Below are 21,672 nucleotides of genomic sequence, written 5' to 3'. Positions count from 1 at the left end.
AATAAACCACATTTTGACCTGAACTCAATGGGACATTCTGAGTAACGAAGGACATAGCAAATGACACTGTTTATAAATGCCAAAACTTTATAAACAGATTTTATTTATGTAGCACACTCTGCAACTCATTTATTCTGTTATAACTTTTGTTGACTGCCGTTCACTTCGCATGAGATACCCTACAACGTTATCCTCATTTGGCAGGTATAGCGGTAAACAGTGAAGCTAAATGGTAATAGAATACAAGTAGTATATTCTGCAACAACTGCATTTCAGATTTGTTTACTACCAGATTGTTATTTTTACATTTCATTTCCATTTAACCGCACCCTTTACACTTTATAAAAACTTATACAAGTAGAAAATATGTTTCCAACAAGCTACCCCCGCTCCAGATTTCTTAACCTTTAACAAGCCCAGGTCAAACAGCAATTCAACAGGTTTCATTTAACTTAATGGTGGCATAAGACACCAGCATCTATTTAATTTCTACCTGTCGCGAACCCTTAAAGATAAAGGACGCCCACGGGAAGGAGGAAATCCTATTTCCACACACACACACCCCTTTGTTAACCATTCAGTCTGATGAAAAGTTCTGGAGAACTCCAAAGCTCGCATCTTATGATTTTAGCTAGACTTGTTTTCCTTCTCTTTGAATAAAGAGAGATAAGAATAAACAAACAAGCACATCCTGAAAAACTACATCCTTTGCTTTGGAAGTTAAACGGGGTGATAGCTGTGGGGGAAGAAGTCGATACTGAGCCGGAAGTGGTAGAGAAAACTACCGAGGATACGTGTGATTCCAGCCTATCTCTACGAGTTGGCCGGGAGTCAGGCTCGTGATGCGTTCCTTTCGGTTGACGTCTGGCGTCATCCGTACGCGGAGGCGGAGCTTAGTTTTGAATTCTCGCGGGGCGAAGCCGCTGCTGGGGTTACACAGGGCGGGGGGACGGGAGAGGGAGAAGGGCGATGGGGAAGATGGAAGCGGCGGCGCCCCAGGACAGCCTGGATGGAGACCCAGTGGCGGAGGGTGAGGAGAGGGGCCCCACTCAGGTCAGGCGCGTCGCTGTGCCCCGGCCGCCCTCCATCGAGGAGTTCGCCATTGTCAAGCCCATCAGCCGCGGCGCCTTCGGGAAGGTCTACCTGGGCCGTAAAGGAGAAAAGCTATACGCCGTCAAGGTGAGCGGCCCGCCGACTCAGCACTGCTGGCCTCCTTCCTGATTCCAGAGAGCGCGAGCGCGCGCGTTTTCTGTGGTGGCTCCTCGCCTTTACAATGCCTTCGCCAAGGACACACACACGAGATGTCACCTGCTATCGTTTAGGCGCCAGGCAAAAATAGTTTCCATTTCCCAAGGCTTTTAAGGACTTCTGATTTTCTTTAACTGCTGCAGTTTCTTTAGCTTGCTTTTCCCCACCTGCAGCCATTATATTAGTGCAAATATTCGTAGATTCGTGGTGACAGTTCTCTAAACCATCATCATATTGAATAGGCATATGAAGGTGGGCTTTCCATGATCTCATGTAGATGTGCTTTCCAGTTCTGTTCTCCGGGAAATTGCTTTTGAATGGAGATGCCAGTGTCTGAACCCAGAACCTTCTGCATGCAGAGCATGTTCTACACCAGGGATGGGAAACTGTGGCTCACCAGGAGGTGAGCCTGTGTGGCTGATGGTCAGGGATGATGGGAGCTGTAGCCCGAAAACATCAGTAGGACAGCAGAACCCCCATCCCTGTAATATACTATGGAGCCCCTCCTCACCTGGGGAGCTGCTGTGAGTTATCCAAAACGTGTTCTCTTACCCTGAACACTGACACTTTTCAAATCTATTGTATTCCATGTTAACTACTTTTCAAGATAAAGCCACTAATAGGCTAGGATGTCTAAAGTAGAAGTATGCATACCTGAACATCTCCATCTAATATATGTAAGGATTATATGTAAGAAAAACTACAGGTCTAATGGCTTAGATAAGTTAAAGAACACTTTTGGACTTGAAATGTTACCTGGAAAATGGAAAAGTATTGACTTCCGGGAAGGGTGACTTAGCCTGTGCCTGCTTTTGGGACGGGCTCCCGCCGCAAAAGAAGCTTATTCAGATATAAATCAGTCAAAACATTTTTTTTTTGACTGATGAAACTTCTCCCGGGCAGGGAGAAACGAAGAGATTAACCTCAAAGCCTATTTTTGTTGGGAGGACTAGATTTCATTGATTTATGAGACGAGGTCCAGCCAACAAGGAAGGACGGATTTTCAACAAGCTCTATCTGATAAAGCGACACGTTCATCTTTTCTTTAGAGAGAGAACGGACTAACAGGCAAGCACCCTTCTTTCTATATTTTTTTACTTGACTTAAACTGTTGCAGTAAAAGGAGATTTGCCAGATGGATCGGCTTTGGACATCTTTTCGGTGAGCTATAACTCTTCTCTGCTATGCACTAATTAACAGCTTATCTCTGTTTTTGTTGCAAAAAGCTGTCCTGGATTTGCATTCTAAAGATATACACAGAAGAGAGATTTCTATTCCTGATTTCTATTCTGAAGAATATTATATTGTCTGAGATTACTCTCTTTTTGGTTTATTTTATTTTGACGAATCTGTTTCCTGACGACGCCATTAATTGTTTCGATCCTGGGAACTACATTTTGTTTTCCTAAGCATAGTGAGATAAGGCTGGCTGTTCTGTTTATACTGTGATGTCATCAAGTTTGGAGTATTAACCCAATTGTTGCTGAAATAAGAAGTGGTTCTCTTATATTTTTCTTTTAAAATGGCAATCAAGAAAGTGGCTGAGAATCTGGAAGTAACTAGGTTTCAGAAAATAATGGATGAGATTGAGATAACGAAACGAACCCTGCGACAGGGTTGTAAGGAGCTGAAAATTGAATTGTGCAAAATGATCCAGGAGTTTAAAGAAATAGGGGTCCCTGTGAGAGAGGAGACCCTGGAGCCTGGAACAAACGTGGAACAGGAAAAAGATTTGGAATTTATGGATTTTAGAAATAAAATCTACTGTTTGGAATTCAATGTTATCTCTGAAGAAATTAATGAAGATATTGGAGATAAGGTTGTCAATGGCATGGATAATCTTCTGGACTGGAATGATGTGATGGAGCCTAATATGGAGAAGACCTATGGAATTAACTGCAGCCATGTGACAAGGGAAAAACTTTCAAGAGATGAGCCAGTACATTTTGTAAAAAAGAACAGAGATATGTTTTTACTGCAGTATTCCAGCAACCTATTCAGAATGGATGGCAAGAAAATATTTGGGATAGAGGAAATTCCCATTAGACTCTTACTATATGACTATGGTTATGACAGCAAGATTATTACGGAATACTGATAATGGAAGATTGGACACTGAAATTACTGGAGTTAACAAGACTATTGAAGATGGAAGATGGAAGATGGAACTAATAGGGATAATAGAATAATGGCTATTGAAATTATTGAACCTAATAGACTCTGATGAGGTGGATTAATCGAAATGTTTATTCTGACTATGGTTATGACAATAAGATTATTATAATTATTAATGAGATGGATTAATCGACATGCTTATCTGGAGAAAAATTGATAGATATATTTCTTAAAGAATTGAAACCTCTCTTTGACTTTTTGTGGAAAGAATAAAGTAATGTTTATGAGATTTGATGATTAAGTAAGATAACTACTGGAGGAAAGTGATTTTATAATATGATTTAAGAGACAGGATTGTTATACATTGTAGACTTATAACTGATTTGATCTGTGACAAATGGGAAGTTAATATTTCTATGGTTATGACAGCAAGATTATTACGGAATACTGATAATGGAAGATTGGACACTGAAATTACTGGACTTAACAAGACTATTGAAGATGGAAGATGGAAGATGGAACTAATAGGGATAATAGAATAATGGCTATTGAAATTATTGAACCTAACAGATTCTGATGAGATGGATTAATCGAAATGTTTATTTTGACTATGGTTATGACAATAAGATTATTATAATTATTAATGAGATGGATTAATCGACATGCTTTTCTGGAGAAAAATTGATAGATATATTTCTTAAAGAATTGAAACCTCTCTTTGACTTTTTGTGGAAAGAATAAAGTAATGTTTATGAGATTTGATGATTAAGTAAGATAACTACTGGAGGAAAGTGATTTTATAATATGATTTAAGAGACAGGATTGTTATACATTGTAGACCTATAACTGATTTGATCTGTGACAAATGGGAAGTCAATATTTTACTTTTTATTTTTTTTTGTCTAACTATTTTTGATTTTGTTTTTTGTCTTTGAATGTTTTATGGTTTTGTTTTGTATGTTTTATGAAAATCTGAATAAAAATTATTGTAAAAAAAAAAAGGAAAATGGAAAAGTATTTAGTATCTGTATTCCAAATTAAGTATGGTTTGGTGTTAAAAGTATGAATTGTCACAGTAGGTCTTGCTAAGCAGGAGCACCATTGTTAATGCTGTCACTGGGGTTTGCTGAGAATTCATAAAGCTAATGAGAACTGGACAACTGGAATATGAAAGAGACATTTTATCTTTCTCAGAGGGCTGCTATTTTTCCATAGTTCAGAGAATGAGGAACTAGGTTGTAGCTAGATAAACTGAAAGTAGTATTTTTGAATAGGAATTTGAGAACTACATGCATTATTTTTGACCATGTCCTCAAGACTTCTAACATTTATCCATGTCATAAAACAATGTCAAGTACTCTCAAAGCAGCTCATGTGCATTGTTACAACAACCCTGTAAGGTAGGTCAATACGATTGTTTCCATATTGCACATAGGGGTATTAGGCTGAGAGAATAGTGGCTTGCCTAAGACGGGTGGAGAACTTTTTGCCTGCAGGCTTAATTAGGTCTGGCACAGGCCCCAATTTGGCCTGTGAGGCCATTTCCCCCAAAACATGACCACTTGCTGTCATACATAATGTCAGGTGAGGAACCGGTGGAGATGTGACTACTAATGCACAATTGGGAGCCTTAAAGTGTACTCCCAATTGTGCAATGGCAGGGGAGGCTTTCTTGCACTGTCAACCATCTGATTGGTGTTGAGAGCAAGCCAGCTGGGATTGGCTGCAGTACTGAATTCCCATTGGCTCTTAGTCAATCAGTGCCAGCAGAAAAGTGGAGCTTGAAATCAGTGCCCATCCAGCTGTTAGGCACTAACTTCAAGTTTGCTGGGACCAGCTGCGCTGCCCCTGAAGAAAATTGAACTTGAAGTCAGTGTTGATCCATGAACTTCAAGCCCTACTTGACTGGCCTTGGATTTTCTTTTCTAGCTCAGTTTCCATCAGCATTTGAGAGAGTGTCACCACAGTAGTAATTACAGGAGTAAAGGCTTTGATAACACAGTGTGTTGTGCTAATGGGCCCATAATTCATTATTATTATAACACTTTTCAAATGAATATTCTATGCTAGCTTTCTAAGAGAGATCTTGAAAATGGCAAGGTACTTTAATGCTTGAATCAATTACAGGAATCTAAATAAACAACTGACAATATCAGAGTTAGATAGATTTTCAATGACTGGATTTTTAATCCAGATATTGAGTTTAATAACAGATTTTTGAGAGTTGGGGTGCTTTTGAGACCTGTATTCTAGTGAAATGGTCAAAGAAGAGTTTCTCAGGAATGTTCAACTTATTGGTCAGGTGGTTGTTGTTGTTATGTGCCTCCAAGTCGGCTACGACTTATGGCGACCCTATGAATCAGCGACCTCCAAGAGCGTCTGTCATGAACCACCCTGTTCAGATCTTGTAAGTTCAGGTGTGTGGCTTCCTTTATGGAATCAATCCATCTCTTGTTTGGCCTTCCTCTTTTTCTACTCCCTTCTGCTTTTCCCAGCATTATTATCTTTGAGAGCCTAATTGGCTGGATTGCCAGGTTGTGAGTGGTGGAAACCACATAATGGGATTTATTTTATTTATTTATTTATTACGTTTATATACCGCCCCATAGCCGAAGCTCTCTGGGCGGTTTACAGCAACTAAAACCATTAAAAACAAATATACCAATTGTAAAACACAAAAATACAATTTAAAAACACAATTTAAAACATTTAAAAACAACTTAAAAACTATAAACAAGGGTTGGTGGGTGATTTTCGTTAGGGTTAGACTCAGTGTGGAATTATGCTTGTACCTCTGGTGGTGGGGTTAAACACGGATAATATTCTGTGACCGATATTCATCTTGAGAAGATATGTACCACTGGTACAGAAAAATGATTATTTTTATAATAAGCTTGCTTATTTTTCTTCATATGTACCCTTTGAAATTAGTATTGGTAGAGAAAACTATTTCTCCCCCCCTCCTGGTGTATAATCCTATGTATGTATTGCTTTACAGGTGGTAAAAAAAGCTGATATGATCAATAAAAATATGGTCCATCAGGTGCAGGCAGAGAGAGATGCCTTGGCTCTCAGTAAAAGTCCATTCATTGTCCACTTGTACTATTCACTTCAGTCTGCCAACAATATCTATTTGGTGAGTAAACTGCTTTTAGCGCCTTAATGTAGCTTCCAAAATATGTACCTAGCCAGTTTTAGAAAAGCCTTTCTTCTTTAAAATATAGCTTTGCAGTTACTGGTTATTGTAGTCCTGTTCAGGTTGTTTTTCCTTTCCTGCTCTCTTTTTGACTACCACCTTTGACTTTTTCTTCAGATAGCCAGCTTGAGAAAGTCATACAGAGACCTCGTATCCCTCTGAGGGTAGCATTGATTTGGGTCCATTATTTTAAAGCTGTGTTGAATTTCTATTTCTGCCTGTATCATGACTTCTGGCATAGTTTCTCAAAAGCATTTTGCACATATTACAGACAAATACATGAAGAGGATCAGGAATTTCAACCAAACCCCAAGCATGGTATTATGCTGGATGCTTAAACCAAGATGGCAATGAATATGTTTTACAGTGATATTTGTCGCTGACAGGTCATGGAGTATCTGATTGGTGGAGATGTTAAATCTCTTCTTCACATATATGGTTATTTTGATGAAGAAATGGCAGTGAAGTATATCTCTGAAGGGGCGCTGGCTCTCGATTACCTTCACAGGCATGGGATAATCCATAGGTAAAATTGGTTTATGCTCTCTGTCCTGCTGCATTCCATCCGACTTTCAGTTTAGCCTAGGGGGGACTGCTAAAGTTTAAACAAGGCAACATTTATTTCCCCTCTCGCATCCTTCATGTCATTTAACATCAGTCCAGCTGCTCCCTTTGCGGTTCACCACAGCTCCTCAAGGATTCAGATATTATGTCTCTTGGCTTGACAAATTAAGCCTGTAGTCCTAATTGAACTCTGTTTTCTGGCAAGTGATTTAAACACAAACGCAAAACCTCACCAAAAGAGGAAAAAAATCCTATGCAACTTTTGGGGCATCTTAATTGAACACACTACAGTAGGGCCCTACTCATATGGTGGGTTACGTTCCGGACCCCCACTGTAAAGCAAAAACCGCTGTAAAACGGAACCCATTGAATAGAATGGTGTGCAATGCCCGAAAACCGCTGTAAAAGCGGAACAAGTGCCGTATGAGTGGGGCTTTAGTCTAATTGCGTCTAATTGAGACTGCCTTATTAGTGAACTGCTGTAAAGCGAATCGCTGTAAAGCGGGGCCCTACTGTACCTCCTTTTTCTTTGTATTGCAATTTGGAATGACATTTCAGGTGTCCAGGGAGGAAGCTGAGCAATAACCAATGCACCACTCTCAAATACAAAGTTGCATTGTAAAAAAAGGGGGTGGGGTAATGCTTTTTAAGAGCTGCTGCTACCATAGAACAAAGGTGCTCTCTTCCTTTGAAGCATCAGGAATTGTGCCTTTTGCATGCAGACCTAGTAGACAGGCCCATTTAACTGTATCCCAGCCATAGTGTGAGAAACCACTGACCAAGCATAGATGCATGTTCATTATATAGTATAAAACTGGTGGGAAGGGAGTAGTGACCTCTGTAAATGGTGCTTCAGCTTACAATAAGCCACCTATATCTGTACAGCTATTTTATTTTATTTTATTTATACCTGCAGAGACCTGAAGCCAGACAATATGCTGATATCTAATGAGGGTCACATTAAGTTGACAGACTTTGGGCTGTCCAGAGTTACTCTGAACAGAGGTGAGACATGCATACAACCCCAGCCCATATATGCATACATACAGTATGTGAGTGCGCACACACACGTGTATATATATGTACATATACATACATATGTCCACAACATATATATGCACACACATGTATGTGTGTGATGTATGCATGTATTATTTAATAGCTTTCCACATATTTTTCAAGCCAATGGGTATCAAACAGCTGCCTGGGATTCTTCCAAATACAGGTTAATGATTAGCATTAGTTTAGACTTGCAAATCTTCATCGTTAACAAGTCATTGCCTAGTCACCTGTGGTGTGTAATGATCACCTGCATCACTAAGGTGATCAGACTGTGAAATTTTTAAAGTTGCAGTTTGTTCTTTTTTCCTTCAGATTGCCTATGCCTAGCACTGCAGTTCTATAGACCATCTTTCCAGAACCTGATGTTCCCCACATATTGTGGACTATAACTTCTTTCATTTCTGACCATTGGCCCTAATGGGTGGGGCTGATAGGAGTTGTAGTCCAAAATGCCAGGTTGTGAAGGCTGCTGTATGCACTTGCAAGGGGCTGAGATCACTTAAATAGTGGAATCTGCTTCTTGATAAACAAGCACAGGAATGTGCTGTAAGTTAAGTATGTGTGAGCACATGTACAAGTCAATCATTTTTGCATATTAATAACTCTTATTGAAATATTTGCAATGTGTTTTAAGCATTTTTATGCATTTTCAGTATAACTGCCTTTTTTCTGTATGACTTCAGACTGGTTTACATATGATATTTTTCATACTCAATAGCAATCCTGACCTTCCCTAGGTGGATGTTCTCTCTGTAGGACACTGCCATTAGATCAAAATAAATTCCTTCAACTGTGATTTTTCCAATAGCCACAGTATGAGAATGGCTGCCAACTATATAAAAACAAACCTGTTTAATACATTATATTTTTTCATATTTGATTCAATATTTGGAGAAGATTGAGACTGTCTATGAAATGTGAATCAAGTAATATTTTGGGTCACAGTGACCTCTACTGGCTTGTGTAGATATAAATAGCTAAATAATGTGCTTAGATTTGCACCTTTTGATTAAATGATCCCCAGGGCATCTTATACAGGTTATAACAATTCAGTTCAATACAGTTAACTCATCTCTTTGGCAGACAAGAAAAACGGCAAGGGTGGGTGGAGGAAGGACTTGGATATAGAGCTGATTCACATATAACACTAAGCCAAACAAAGGCTTAGCATGAATGCATGCGCTTGAGAGCTCCTGGAGATTGTGGCTACTGTGCTCCTCCTCTGATCCTCTTGCTGCTGCACTGCCATGAGCTAAGCCACAGTTTGGCTTCAAATGTCACCTGCACCTGGGTTTGTGGTTTATCACTAAGCTTGGCTTAGTGCTGTATGTGAACCAGTGCATGATGTTAAAGCCTCTTCAAGCTTTCTGATGTTCTTATTGCATTTCTTTTGTCTTTATGGGGCTTACTGTAAGCCCCAGGAGAATCACGAGGGCTGAATATTTTCTTTGAGTGCACTTTAAAAAAAATTAATCAAATGACAATGTAGACCTTAATATTCTTACTGTTTTCTTAGAATTAAATATGATAGATATCCTCACTACACCATCCATGTCTAAACCCACGCAAGACTATTCACGCACTCCTGGACAAGTGTTGTCTCTCATCAGCTCCCTAGGTTTTGTAAGTAGTCAAAATAATTTACCATCTTCCAAATGATTAAAACATAGGCAGCTGCCTTATACCATTTAGCTCAGTACTGTCTACAGCGACTGGCAGCAGCCATCCAGACGGAGACAGAATGCCAGGGATTGACCCTGGGACTTTCTGCATGCAAAGCATGTTCTCCAGTAGTGAGCACCAATTCTTTCCCAATTCTGTTTAATTCCTGGAGAAAGTTCTTTATCTTTTGGGGAATTAGGCAGCCCCTATGTCTCATCTGACTCTGGTCTATACCTTGAGGTGTGTGATGTTCACTTTAAGGAATATTTTGCAGTCAGCTTGTTCCTTTCTCCCTGTAAAGCATGTTACAGGAACCTTTTGTTGCAAAGGTCCAGTTGTACCAAGTATGTGTGTGATCTGAAATCATAAAATGTTATAAAACGTGTATGTTTTACGAACTTTTCTCATTTTGGCAGCATACTCCAGTTGGAGGGATAGTGCATGCACCTAGTCCAAGCCCTCTTTGTCCAAAGACATCTCATTTTTCGCAAGGATTTGTTTCCCCCCTATCTATAAGCCACAAAGACTACAGTTCTACATCAAACAAGCTACTGAGAGCATGTAAGTATATAAAAAAGATCATGTATCTTCCTGTCCTATATGTGAAGATTCTTTCCAGAGGTCATATTGTGAGTGCCCTCACCATCAGAGATTTGGCAAGTGGTGATTGGGGAAAGGGCCTTCTTGGTGGTGGTGTCCACACCAAGGTTTGTTCAGTGTCTATTGTGATCTCATTCCACTTACAGAGCCTTTTAACTGTGAACTTTTAATCCCTGCTTGGTTTTAAGCTGCTGCTTGTGCAGCTTTGAGATAGGTGTGTAGTGGTGTTATATAACAATAATAATACTTTATTTCTGTATTGTTAGCTGCCCTGCAAAGGTTTCTGAAGGCTGAACCCAAAGAAATGCACATTTCCTGAATTAGGGTTCACATTGTTTTATTGACATAGCCTTTTAAACTATTAAACAGTGCTTTAGGGTAGTGGCTCATTGTTTCTGTATAAACCGGCAAAGCCAAATTGTTGTGTTGCTAGTGCAGTTTTACTTACCTGGATAGATAGGTGGGTGTTCTGCCTTGGTTTGTCTTATTTCTTTCCCTTTCATGATATATATGTATTGAGATGGTTTCTTTCCTCCAGATAAATGTTTAACCTTAGAGCCAATGCGATTTAGCAGCCACATGTTCTTCAACAGGAGAAACTCATGTTCACAGCCTTTACTTAGGGAAGTACTACATGTTACACACTAGTCCCATTTTCCCTTTCTTCTCTTGTGATCATATTTGAGTATGTTTTATAGTACTTGAAAGCAGACTTTGCCGTATTGAACTTGTTTTGCTTTACTGTCACTTAATTTACATTTATTGTATTCACATAGTATGCTGCAGTAAAATAATAAGGGCTTTTTTGAAATTGTGAGGGGGAAAAAACTTCTAAGACAGCAACTGACAGTCACATATTACATCTTGTCTTCCCTAATTTCCAGTGTTGATCATGTGGCCTGAAGCTGGTTACTCTTTATGTGCTTTCATAAAAACATGATCTGTTCTTTCTGAAGGCCTTGATTCTGTGGCAGTAACACCTGGAATGCCTGTGAAGAGTCTGACCCCAACTCTGCTTCAGTCCAGGAAAAGGTATGGGACCTCCAGTGCCAGTAGCCATTCCCGCACCCAGTTGTCCAGCATGGAATCAGAATGCTGCAGCAGCCCCAGGTGGGAAAAAGACATGCAGGTCAGGATTACTTTTTTTCTGATGGTTTTTCCTCTTCCTGACTTTCCATACATGAATGATTCAAATCTGCCCAGGAGTGTGTTTGTGTGCACGCATAACACTTCAAAATCTAGCAAAATTCTGCAAGATCTGGATACAATTTACTGATGAGGGGATGTACTTTTCTCTATTTTTTTCTCTGTTCTTGACTCTCCAGATGTCATGGGCTTTTCTATACAGGCACAAGCAGTTTCCGAAGTAGGAACGCAATAGTCCTAGGACTAGTTCAAATGATGGGAAAATGAGTCTCTGGGCTCGTCCAAACGACTGTTTAATCAGCGATATGATCGCTTTGTGTCTTTATTAATTTTCCATGGTCCATACGACGTTGCCCATTTTCACAGATGTTATAGCGTTTACATCTGCATCTGCAGTATCACAAAAAAAGCGATTTCCTTTTTTTAAACTTGGAATCACCCGCTTCAACATAGCGCTAGGATGCAATACCCCAGACTTTAGCGATGTAGGCGGTTCATGGGGGGTCCTTGGCTCTTTCCCCACACCCCTTCCATCATTCCTGTCCAATCACTTTTGCGCATGTGCGCAAATGTCCGCGGGGAAAAGCCTGGGAAAAGTGAACCAATCAGGAGCGGAGCTGGGAAAAAGCGAGAAGACGTACGGGTCCTCCCTGCTGTGTGTGCAGGTGCAAAAAAAGCATTGTTTTTATATCAGGAAAGAGCGAACAAACAGGCTAGTGGGGATTGTCAGATGACAAAGCGCATATGGAAAACATGGATTATCAAGGTCAGTTAGGACGAGCCCTCTGACATATCCTCCTCACATCTATGCTGCTGTATATAGAAGACAACTCTCCTGAACTAGGAGAAACCATGTTTGTTTGGACACAAGATCTTGGGCCAACAATTCAAGTTCTGCTTTCACATAGGGTCTAGACAGCAAGATTATGGTGCTCTTGTATTCAAATAAATGTGGTAAGTCTCAATGCAAGCAAGGTCCAAGTATAAGAATGAACAAACCTTAGATCCACTCCTGAACTTATTATGCATGAAAATTCTAGGGTGGGGGAAAAGGAGTATTCATCGGAACAGGCAAGACCTCTTTGCTCTACGATTTCACAACTCTTTCTTTCAAATGTGATGAAGTATGTATAACAGAGAGCATTGTTTGTGGAGTGTTTTATTTCAGCTTTTAAGTTTTCAGTATGGTGGATATGATTTTATGCATGGCTGTAAAAATGCACATTGGAAACCAGCATGATTAAGAACTGCTGGTTTCCATACAAACCTTGGGCACTCAAGTCAATAATGGGAAGCCCTGTTCTTTCTCTCTCCCCCCACCTCCCCAGTAGCCTTTCTGAAATATGGTGGATAGGTCACAAGACAGAACTTACTCAGTCATGCCTAGATTATGGAATATTCTTCCTAGAGAAGCCTGTTTGCCTTTTGGCAAGCAGCAAAGACCAAACACTTTCAGCTAGCTTTCCGATTAGAGGAAAACACATTTTTGTTGCTGTTCTATTCCTTTTAGTTGTGTGTGATTTTGTATTTTTGTTGCAGCCTATTTTATTTTATTCTATTGTGAATTTGATTGTTAGATTCTGTGTTAAGCTGTCTCGGAGAGAGGTCTTTGAACTGAAAGATGGGATAGGGAATAGTGTAATAAGGTCATATAATGGTTTAAAGATTTTCATAAACACTTGAAAGTACTTGATTTTCAGGAAGCAGAAGACATACTCTTCTCTGCTCCAGGCAAAGTGAATGAACCACAGAAGACCAAGAATACAGATTTGCTGCTTGTTAATGGTACTAAAGGCTTAAAGCGAAAGATGCTGGAGTCTGCCATCTCCCCTATTAGCAGCAATGATTCTGGGAACAGGCATGAAGGAAGAATTGAACATTTTGACCCCTGTGATACTTCTATAAGGATCTGTGATATGAAAGACTTGGTCCGAAAATGTCTTTCAGAATATAAAGAATGGGAAGAAAAGCTCTGTACAGAGCAATCTGCTCTGGCTAAGGAGGTAGCCAAATCTTCTAGTTGCCCCCTGCCCACTTTGGTCTTGGACAATCTTGTGAAAGAAAAGAAAGAGGAGGCAATGTTAGAGGTGCCAGGTGTCAAAAGATGCTTTGAATTAGTTGACACCAGCCCTTCTCAAGATCTGATCCTTGTAAAAAAAAGCAATGCAGTGTATAAGCGTGGCTGTAAAATCACTGAGATTCCGGAAAAACAAAGCACAGGTTTAACAACTGAAATCTGTTGCTTAAAACTTGATGGATGTCTGCAAGAGACCTGTACAAATGAAGATCAAGCAAAAGATTCCAGTTGCACTGAACAAAACAGGGGTGACAAACCAGCCACTCCTTTAATAGCAAAGAATCTTATGCACGATCTAGATGCAGACTGTGAAAAGGATGGGAAAAAGGAGCACATTAATTCCAGTTTCTTATGCATTGACGATGAAAAGCCTTTAGCAAGCATGAGTGTGGACTCTGATCTATCCCTTCCAGAAGTGTCTGCTGCAGGGAGTCACTTAGAAAAGCACTTTTCTGATTTAGACGGGAGTATTAAAGATGTCACCTTTGAGGAGCTAAAAACAGAGAATACATCAACAACTTCACCTTGTTGCCCAGATGCCTTGCCAAGACATGAGGAGGTTGCTGCTGTCCAGGAGAGCAAACCACTGTATCACAATCAGGACAAAAACTTGAAAGGTGTAGCTGAAATGCACACTGATATTCACTCTTGTTCATCTGCGGAGATGGTGAAGGCACTGCAACTCTTAAAGAAAAATGTGGTTGCTTTTCGGAGTTACAACAGTCAAATCAGTATGTCTAATACATCTGAACCATCAAGAATTAGCATGATGTCTGTAGAAGGAATGGATATCTCTGCTTGTAGTGGCTCCTATCCTATGACTGTTACACCTGCACAAAAGGGAACTCCATACAGAGTATATCAGGTAGGTACTAAACAGGTACATTTAGCATTTCAGTGCAAGGGCCCCTTGACATAAAAGGAATTATCTTACAGGGACAGAAGAGCTGGAGCTGCCTTTTCAGTTAACATTGCATTAAGCAGCATTAATGTTATTTAAGTAGATACAATGGTGTAAGACAACCTTAATGCTTGGTTATAAAGCAAGTATCTGAAATAAATTAGGAGAAATTAAATTTTCCCCAGTACTTTCCAATATGAAACTTTTTGGCCACACTCTTGAGACACATGAAAAATAGTTAAAGAATCATCCATGATCTTTTCTGGCAGAAGGAACAGGCTCTGGACCACTTCACATCACACTTATTTCCTACACATACGTAGAAGCTGTGTGTATCTTGTTATGTATTTAGGTGCAAACTTGGACAGTTGTTTTGCTACATAAACATACCATCAGGCATTTACTGCCAATCGATGATCTTCGCTATGTGGTGGCACAGATTCTGTGCATGCTTCTTGTATACCATTAATGCGAATAATTTCTTACACAGGAATGTCATTGTGAGTGACATGCGTGCAGGCTTGCTCTCTTCCAAAGGAAAAAAAGCCTTCTGATAGAGGAAGTTAAGCTGAAGAAAACTGGTCCAAATGTCTTCTTTTTGTTTCAAGAAAATTCAGTCCTTGCACCCAATCATTTGCACTGTAGACAGTTGGATTCAGACTAAGTTAATTGAATTTAGATCTCATTGACATGAATGGCATAAATTAGTTATGACTTAAGTACCATTGAAATCAGTGGGACAAGTGCAAGTCCTCTTTAAGCATATGAACATATAAAGGGACTCTCATGGAGAAGTGGGCTTATGCACACAATGGCCAAACCGCTAGCCATTTGGAGTGTAAATATATAGTGCTCTTTCTATGGGAACATGGACCCTGGCCATTCCAAATTTATGTCCCTGTGGAGGGAATCATATGCAGTTACATCCATGCATACATAGGGCCCGCTTCAGACTGATGTCAGTTGTGCATTGACTGTGGTAGTGATGCATGTCAACCATGCATGCCGGTATCTAGAAGGTGGGGTAGCCCATCTATGCATGAAAGCTGATTTGCATATTTGTACTGAATGCCTCAAGAGGGCTTTAGTCTGAATCCATTCCATTGTTTTTTTGACAGTCAAACTGTCTGCATTTTCTTCAGTATTGTTTTACAAAGATTATTGTTCTCTCTAAATCAACACAGTGCATCTTCATGAAATGGTACAGTTTAGCCTTAATGACACTTTTTTTAAAAATTGGAAAGTTTCTGCTGTCTGGATATGGGACAACAACCTAAACAGTGCCTATCAGATGTTTTAATGGATTGACTATAGTTACTGCTAAGAGCTGTGTATAAAACTGATCCATAGAGGGCAATGTTGAAACATACATCACTGCATTAAGGCTGGTAAATAAAAGTTGCTGATGGAACTATAGAAGAAGGTTAGAAGTTCCTAGGGAAGATCTTATATGGGGGGATGGAGGACACCCAGAGACACCTTTGTGTTTTCATTGAGTGTATCTCATTTATAGCTTCAGGGCTGCCCTTGAGAAAATGGACCATTGGTCTCACCTGAAGGGTGATTTTCATAGGAGAATGCCATCATGCTGGATTATAGCTCGTCCTATCGTCCAAAGGCAAGAATGTTTCTGAAGTCAAGACTAGGGCATCAGGCCCCTCCCACTCTCCAGTTCATTCGCAGCGAGTCCAAAGAGATATATCTAAACATGCAGGAAAAAAGGCCAACGGGCCTAGCAGCAAGAACATAACATAATAATAGTAACATTAACTAACCTAGCGAAAACAGTAATAGAAGTCTTGACTTCACTAGAGAATTAAAATTTAATGTAATATAATATAATATAATGACGAACTGTAATATATAAACCATCCCAAAAATTATGTAGTTATCCTCCAACTGGGAGGGTCATGATGGCATTCTCCTATGAAAATCACCCTTCAGGTGAGACCAATGGTCCATTTTCCATAGGAGGAATGCCATCATGCTGGATGTACCAAAGCAGCCCATAACCGGGAGGGACCACCCACATACTAGTCGTCATTAAGAACCTGTTGCAAAACTCGTCTGCCAAATGAGGCATCGGCAGAGGCATAACGATCTATTTTATAATGCCTTATGAACGAGTGTGGAGTAGACCAAACAGCAGCTCTAGAAATATCGGCAACAGGAGCGTTAGTAGCAAAAGCAGCCGAAGTGGCTGCTGATCTAGTGGAATGAGCTGTTATACTAGGCGGAACTGGAATCTTAAGGGACTCATAGGCTAAGGTAATACATGCACGCAACCAGCAGGATAAGGTGGAATTAGTTACTTTATGCCCCATAGACCTTGGATGAAAGGATACAAACAAAGACTCAGTCTGTCGTATATCCTGGGTCCTGGACAGGTAGGTCTTGAGAGCCCTCCGAACATCCAACGAATGCCAAGCCTTCTTGAGCGGATGAGTAGGATTCGGACAAAATGAAGGTAGAACAATGTCCTGGTTGCAATGGAAAACTGAATTGACCTTGGGACAGAATGAAGGATCAGTTTTCAGCACAACAGAATCCTTGTGAAAGACACAGAGGTGGCGAGCAGAAGACAATGCGCCCAGTTCCGAGACTCTTCTCGCCGATATAATCGCAATCAGGAACAGGACCTTGAAAGACAACAGACGTAAAGGCACAGTCCTGAGTGGCTCAAACGGAGGACGTTGTAAGGCCTGTAGAACCTTTGACAAACTCCATGATGGAAAACGGTGAGCTACAGCCGGCGAGCGTAGAGCAGTGCCTCTAAGGAAGCGTTTGATAAACGGATGTGAGGCAATAGGGGTGTCAGTGGAAGATACTGAAAGAATGGACGACAGGGTGGACGCATGTCGACGTAATGTGTTGGGTCTAAGTCCCAACATGAGGCCCCTATGAAGATATTGCAGCACTTGTACTGTAGCCTTGGAAGGATCGATGTGTTGAGACTGACACCACCTGGAGAACGCTACCCAAGTATGCTGATATATACGAGTGGTGGATGGTCTTCTCGAGGCCAAAATAATGTCAATAACAGCGTCTGACAGGCCGGCCGATCTCAAATGTCCCCGTTCAAATGCCACGCTGTTAGGTTGAGCCACTTGGGGTCCTGATGCCATACTGGGCCTTGTGATAAGAGATCTGGCCTGACTGGGAGTGGCCAGGGATCCGTCACCGACAGTGCCAGGAGATCCGAGAACCACGGTCGACGGGGCCAATATGGTGCTATCAGAACCAGCTGTGCCCTCTTGCGGCGTACCTTCCGCAAGGTTTTGGCTAATAGTTGTATTGGAGGGAAGGCGTATAATAGTCACTCCGGCCACGGCAATGACAGAGCATCCACCGCTTCCGCTGTCGTGTCCAGGTATCGAGCGAAGTACCTGGGTAGCTGGCAATTGCGACTGGAAGCAAAGAGGTCAACTGAGAAGGGGCCGAATCGACGCTGGAGAAGATGGAACACAGTCGGATGAAGTTTCCATTCTCCCGGAAAGACTTCTTGTCTGCTGAGCCAGTCTGCTGTGAAATTCCAAATTCCTCTGAGATGTTCTGCTTTGAGGGATTGCAGATGTTGTTCTGCCCAGTCGAATATGATGGAAGCTAGGCTCTGTAGAGGTCTGGACCTGGTACCTCCCTGTCTGTTTAAATGAGATTTGGCACACGTGTTGTCCGTTCGAATGAGGACATGGTCCAAGTGGAAGAGAGACTGAAAATGAAGCAGAGCTAAGTGGACAGCCTTTAGTTCCAGCCAGTTGATGTTTTGAGTTTGTTCTGCTGTGTTCCAAACTCCCTGAACGAACTGGGAGTTGCAGTGCGCTCCCCAACCCAGGAGACTGGCATCGGTGGTAATGACAGTCCGGTGGGGTTCTCTGAACGGAGTGCCTTGGGTGAGATGTTGTACCCTTGTCCACCAGCGGAAAGACAAGCGCAGTGTGGGACTCAGGGGGATTGCTCGATGGTTTGAGTTGGCAATGTCGTGTTGGAATGGCAACAGGGCCCACTGTAGCTGGCGCGTATGTGCCCGAGCCCATGGCACAATATGGATGGTGGATACCAACATTCCAAGAGCCCTGGCTAGAAGCATGACATCTGCAGAAGATTTGTGCATCAGAGACCTTGCGATGTCTGTGATAGCGGTGATGCGATCTGGGGACAGGAATACAGTCGCTTGCAGTGTGTCTAACATTGCCCCTAGATGCTGCAGGCGTTGGGTTGGTTGTAGATGGCTTTTGTCGAAGTTGACTAGCCAGCCTTGGGCCTGTAAGATATGGAGCGTGAGTGTTAGATGACGATGAGTAAGCTCCCTAGACCTTGCGCGTATTAGGAGATCGTCCAGATAGGGGTAGATATGGACCCCTTGAAGCCTGAGGTAAGCCGCTAGGGTAAGTAGCACCTTGGTAAATACTCTCGGGGCAGACGAGAGTCCGAACGGCATTGCTCGATATTGGAAGTGCTGGGAGCCAAAGGCAAAACGAAGGAATTTCCTGTGGGCTGTGCAAACAGGGACATGGAGATACGCTTCCTTTAGGTCGATAGAGACAAGGAAGTCACCTTCTTGCAGGCTGTCTGTAATGGAGTGGAGGGATTCCATTTTGAACCTGCGATACGTTACGAAACGGTTAATGAACTTGAGGTTCAAAACCGCCCTCCATGAGAGATCGCGTTTGGGCACAGCAAATAGGAGGGAGTACACCCCTTCCGACCTCTCTGCATTGGGGACTGGCTCTATCGCCTCTATGTCCAAAAGGTGCTGTATCGCAGTCTGCATGATGCAGCGCCTGTCTAGTGCCCTGGGACAAGGGGAAGGATGAAAATTGTTTGGAGGTATTGCCCAAAACTCAATTGCATATCCATAACAAAAGAGGTCTCTGATCCATGGGACCTGAGTCAGAGGTAGCCAAAGTTCGGCAAATAGAATCAATCTGCCCCCAACTGGTATTGCCTTAGTATTGTCTGCGTTGGCGAGACCCTCCCCTGTATGAGGACATTGAGTAGCCTCTGCGGCCCCGGTACTGACCTCTACTGGGGAAATGTCTATTCCAGCCTCCTCTGGTGGAGCGGAAGTCAAATGCTGGGAAGTCACGGCCTCGTCCCCCGGGCCGGGTTCCCCAAAAGGGCTGAGATGTGCGATATGAAGCGAAACGCCTAAAGGGTCTGCGCTTGACGTTTTTGATGGTGGCCAAGACAGGCTTTCGAGTGTCCTTAGAGTCGACAAGCACTGCCCTTAATGCCTCTTCCCCGAAAAGTAATGAGCCTGCATAAGGTGCTCATGAAAGATTAACTCTGGCAGTAGAGTCAGCCTGCCAGTGACGAAGCCAGAGGGTCTGTCTGGCAACGATCTGAGCCGCCAGGGCGCGTGCTGCTAGTTGATTCGCGTCCAAGGTGGCGTCGGCCACGAAAGCAGCTGTTTTACGCAGTTTTAGTAGCGATCTGCGCAGGGAGGCAGGATCTGGATTGTGGTCCTCGATGAGGCCGTCTAACCACATCATCACTGCCCTGGTGAAAATAGAGGCAGATGTGGATGCACGCATGGAAAAGGCAATGGCCTCATGGGTCTTGCGTAAAGCAAAGTCCAGTCTCCGTTCAGTGGCATCCTTTAGATGAGAGTCCCCTTCCCTCGGCAAGAGGGACCTGGAAACTAAACTGGAAATAGGCTCGTCGATGTTAGGGACAGCCAGTCTGGTAGAAAAGTCCGGGGCCAAAGGATAAAGTCTGTCCGCAATGTTATTAAATCGGCGTGCCTGTAAGGGGTGGGACCATTCGTCCTTGGCCAGTATAGCGATGGGGTCTGGGACAGGGAGGAAGTTTTCAGCTGGCGTAGGGGATTTCAAGACCCTGGCCCCTTTTAAAGCGGGAGTGGAAGCTGCAGTTGGAGTGGATTGAAGACCAAGGGCGTTCAAGACTCTGCGCGCCAGGGGCTGGTAATCTGAAGAGTCGAAGAGGCGATAGGAGGTTTCTGGCTCTGGTTCCGAATGGTCACTCCACTCGTCCGCTTGGTCTTGCAGCGCGAATGCGGACTCTGCATCAAAAGAGGCGTCATCAACGAACCTGCCCCTGGTAACGTCAAATGGGTCTGGAGAACCTGATGGGTTTGTCTCACTGTGTACACTTTGAACCCCGCTGTGTTGAGGGATAGCGGGAGGTTGTGAAGATGATTGACTCTGAGTAAAAAAGGACAGCATGTCCTGAAGTTGTGTAATGAACTCGTGGGAAAGCTGTAGTCCCGGAGATGTAGATGGTTGCTCTTGGATAGGCGGAACTGTAGACGGCCCCACAGGTAGTGAAGAAGAGCAAGCTCTGGGTTGGCTGGACGTTGGCTGTACAGGAAATCCAGGAAAGTCCTCCTCATCAGAGGAAGCCGCAGGAGAATGAAAGAGAGTAGTTAACTGTGCATGATTTGAGTCCTCTGGCACTGGAACAGAGACATAACGGGGCCGCTTGATTGTGCTGTGGCTAAGATGTTTGGTTTTGGCAACCGCTTTAGAGTGCTTATGTTTGACCGCCTTAGGAGGTTTAGGCTTGGTCATCTGGTTTGTCACAGTCTGTTGTATCGGCTTGGTTGCCTGGGTTGTCTCTGGCTGTTCTGCCATCATATAGATAATAAGGGTAGCTGTACACGGCACACGACTGGGGCAGAATGCACAGACCCGGGCAGGCACAGTACACGGCACACGACTGGGGCAGAATGCACTGGTAGATGGCAAAGTACACTGCCACGATGGGGCAGAATGTACGCTATGAACAGTCTTAGAACATGCACAGTACACGGCACACGACTGGGGCAGAATGCACTGGCTGATGGTAGGTACACTGTCACGATGGGGCAGAATGTACACTTGGAGGAAAGGTGATATTGCACAACTTGCACAGTATAGTCCAAATAGCTTTGTATATTTTCAATAGTCTTGCGCACTAACAGGTGGCCTGGTGCACTGTTATGGCAGTATTAGTAAATTTGATGAAAAGTCACATGTGCACAGTAGTTGCAGTGATTGTAGAAAGCCACAGTAACCCAGTGGTTGCCAGGGTCAGCCTCAGAGATGGGGTTGGTAAAGGAACTTATGTAGAGGTAAAAATCCTATCTGCAGCACATAAACA

The 21,672-nt window shown here is 42.5% G+C and overlaps 1 protein-coding gene across 1 annotated transcript in view; it reads left to right on the top strand.

The window, feature by feature from the left end:
- The first annotated feature begins 904 nt into the window (after window positions 1-904).
- The window catches only part of MASTL (microtubule associated serine/threonine kinase like), a 29,086-nt gene continuing 8,318 nt past the window's right edge, over window positions 905-21,672 (top strand). Inside the window, exons 1-8 of the mRNA XM_061587566.1 lie at window positions 905-1,179; window positions 6,362-6,499; window positions 6,946-7,085; window positions 8,040-8,128; window positions 9,702-9,808; window positions 10,264-10,408; window positions 11,404-11,576; window positions 13,294-14,535. Of these exons, the coding sequence (XP_061443550.1) occupies window positions 970-1,179; window positions 6,362-6,499; window positions 6,946-7,085; window positions 8,040-8,128; window positions 9,702-9,808; window positions 10,264-10,408; window positions 11,404-11,576; window positions 13,294-14,535 (2,244 nt within the window). The 5' untranslated portion in view covers window positions 905-969. The remainder of the gene's footprint in view (window positions 1,180-6,361; window positions 6,500-6,945; window positions 7,086-8,039; window positions 8,129-9,701; window positions 9,809-10,263; window positions 10,409-11,403; window positions 11,577-13,293; window positions 14,536-21,672) is intronic.

This window comes from Rhineura floridana, chromosome 10 (assembly GCF_030035675.1).
Source record: "Rhineura floridana isolate rRhiFlo1 chromosome 10, rRhiFlo1.hap2, whole genome shotgun sequence".
In the NCBI taxonomy this organism is placed as follows: Eukaryota; Metazoa; Chordata; class Lepidosauria; order Squamata; family Rhineuridae; genus Rhineura; species Rhineura floridana.
The sequence above is the reverse complement of the archived record's forward strand: the minus strand, read 5'-3'. Positions and strand labels throughout refer to the sequence as shown.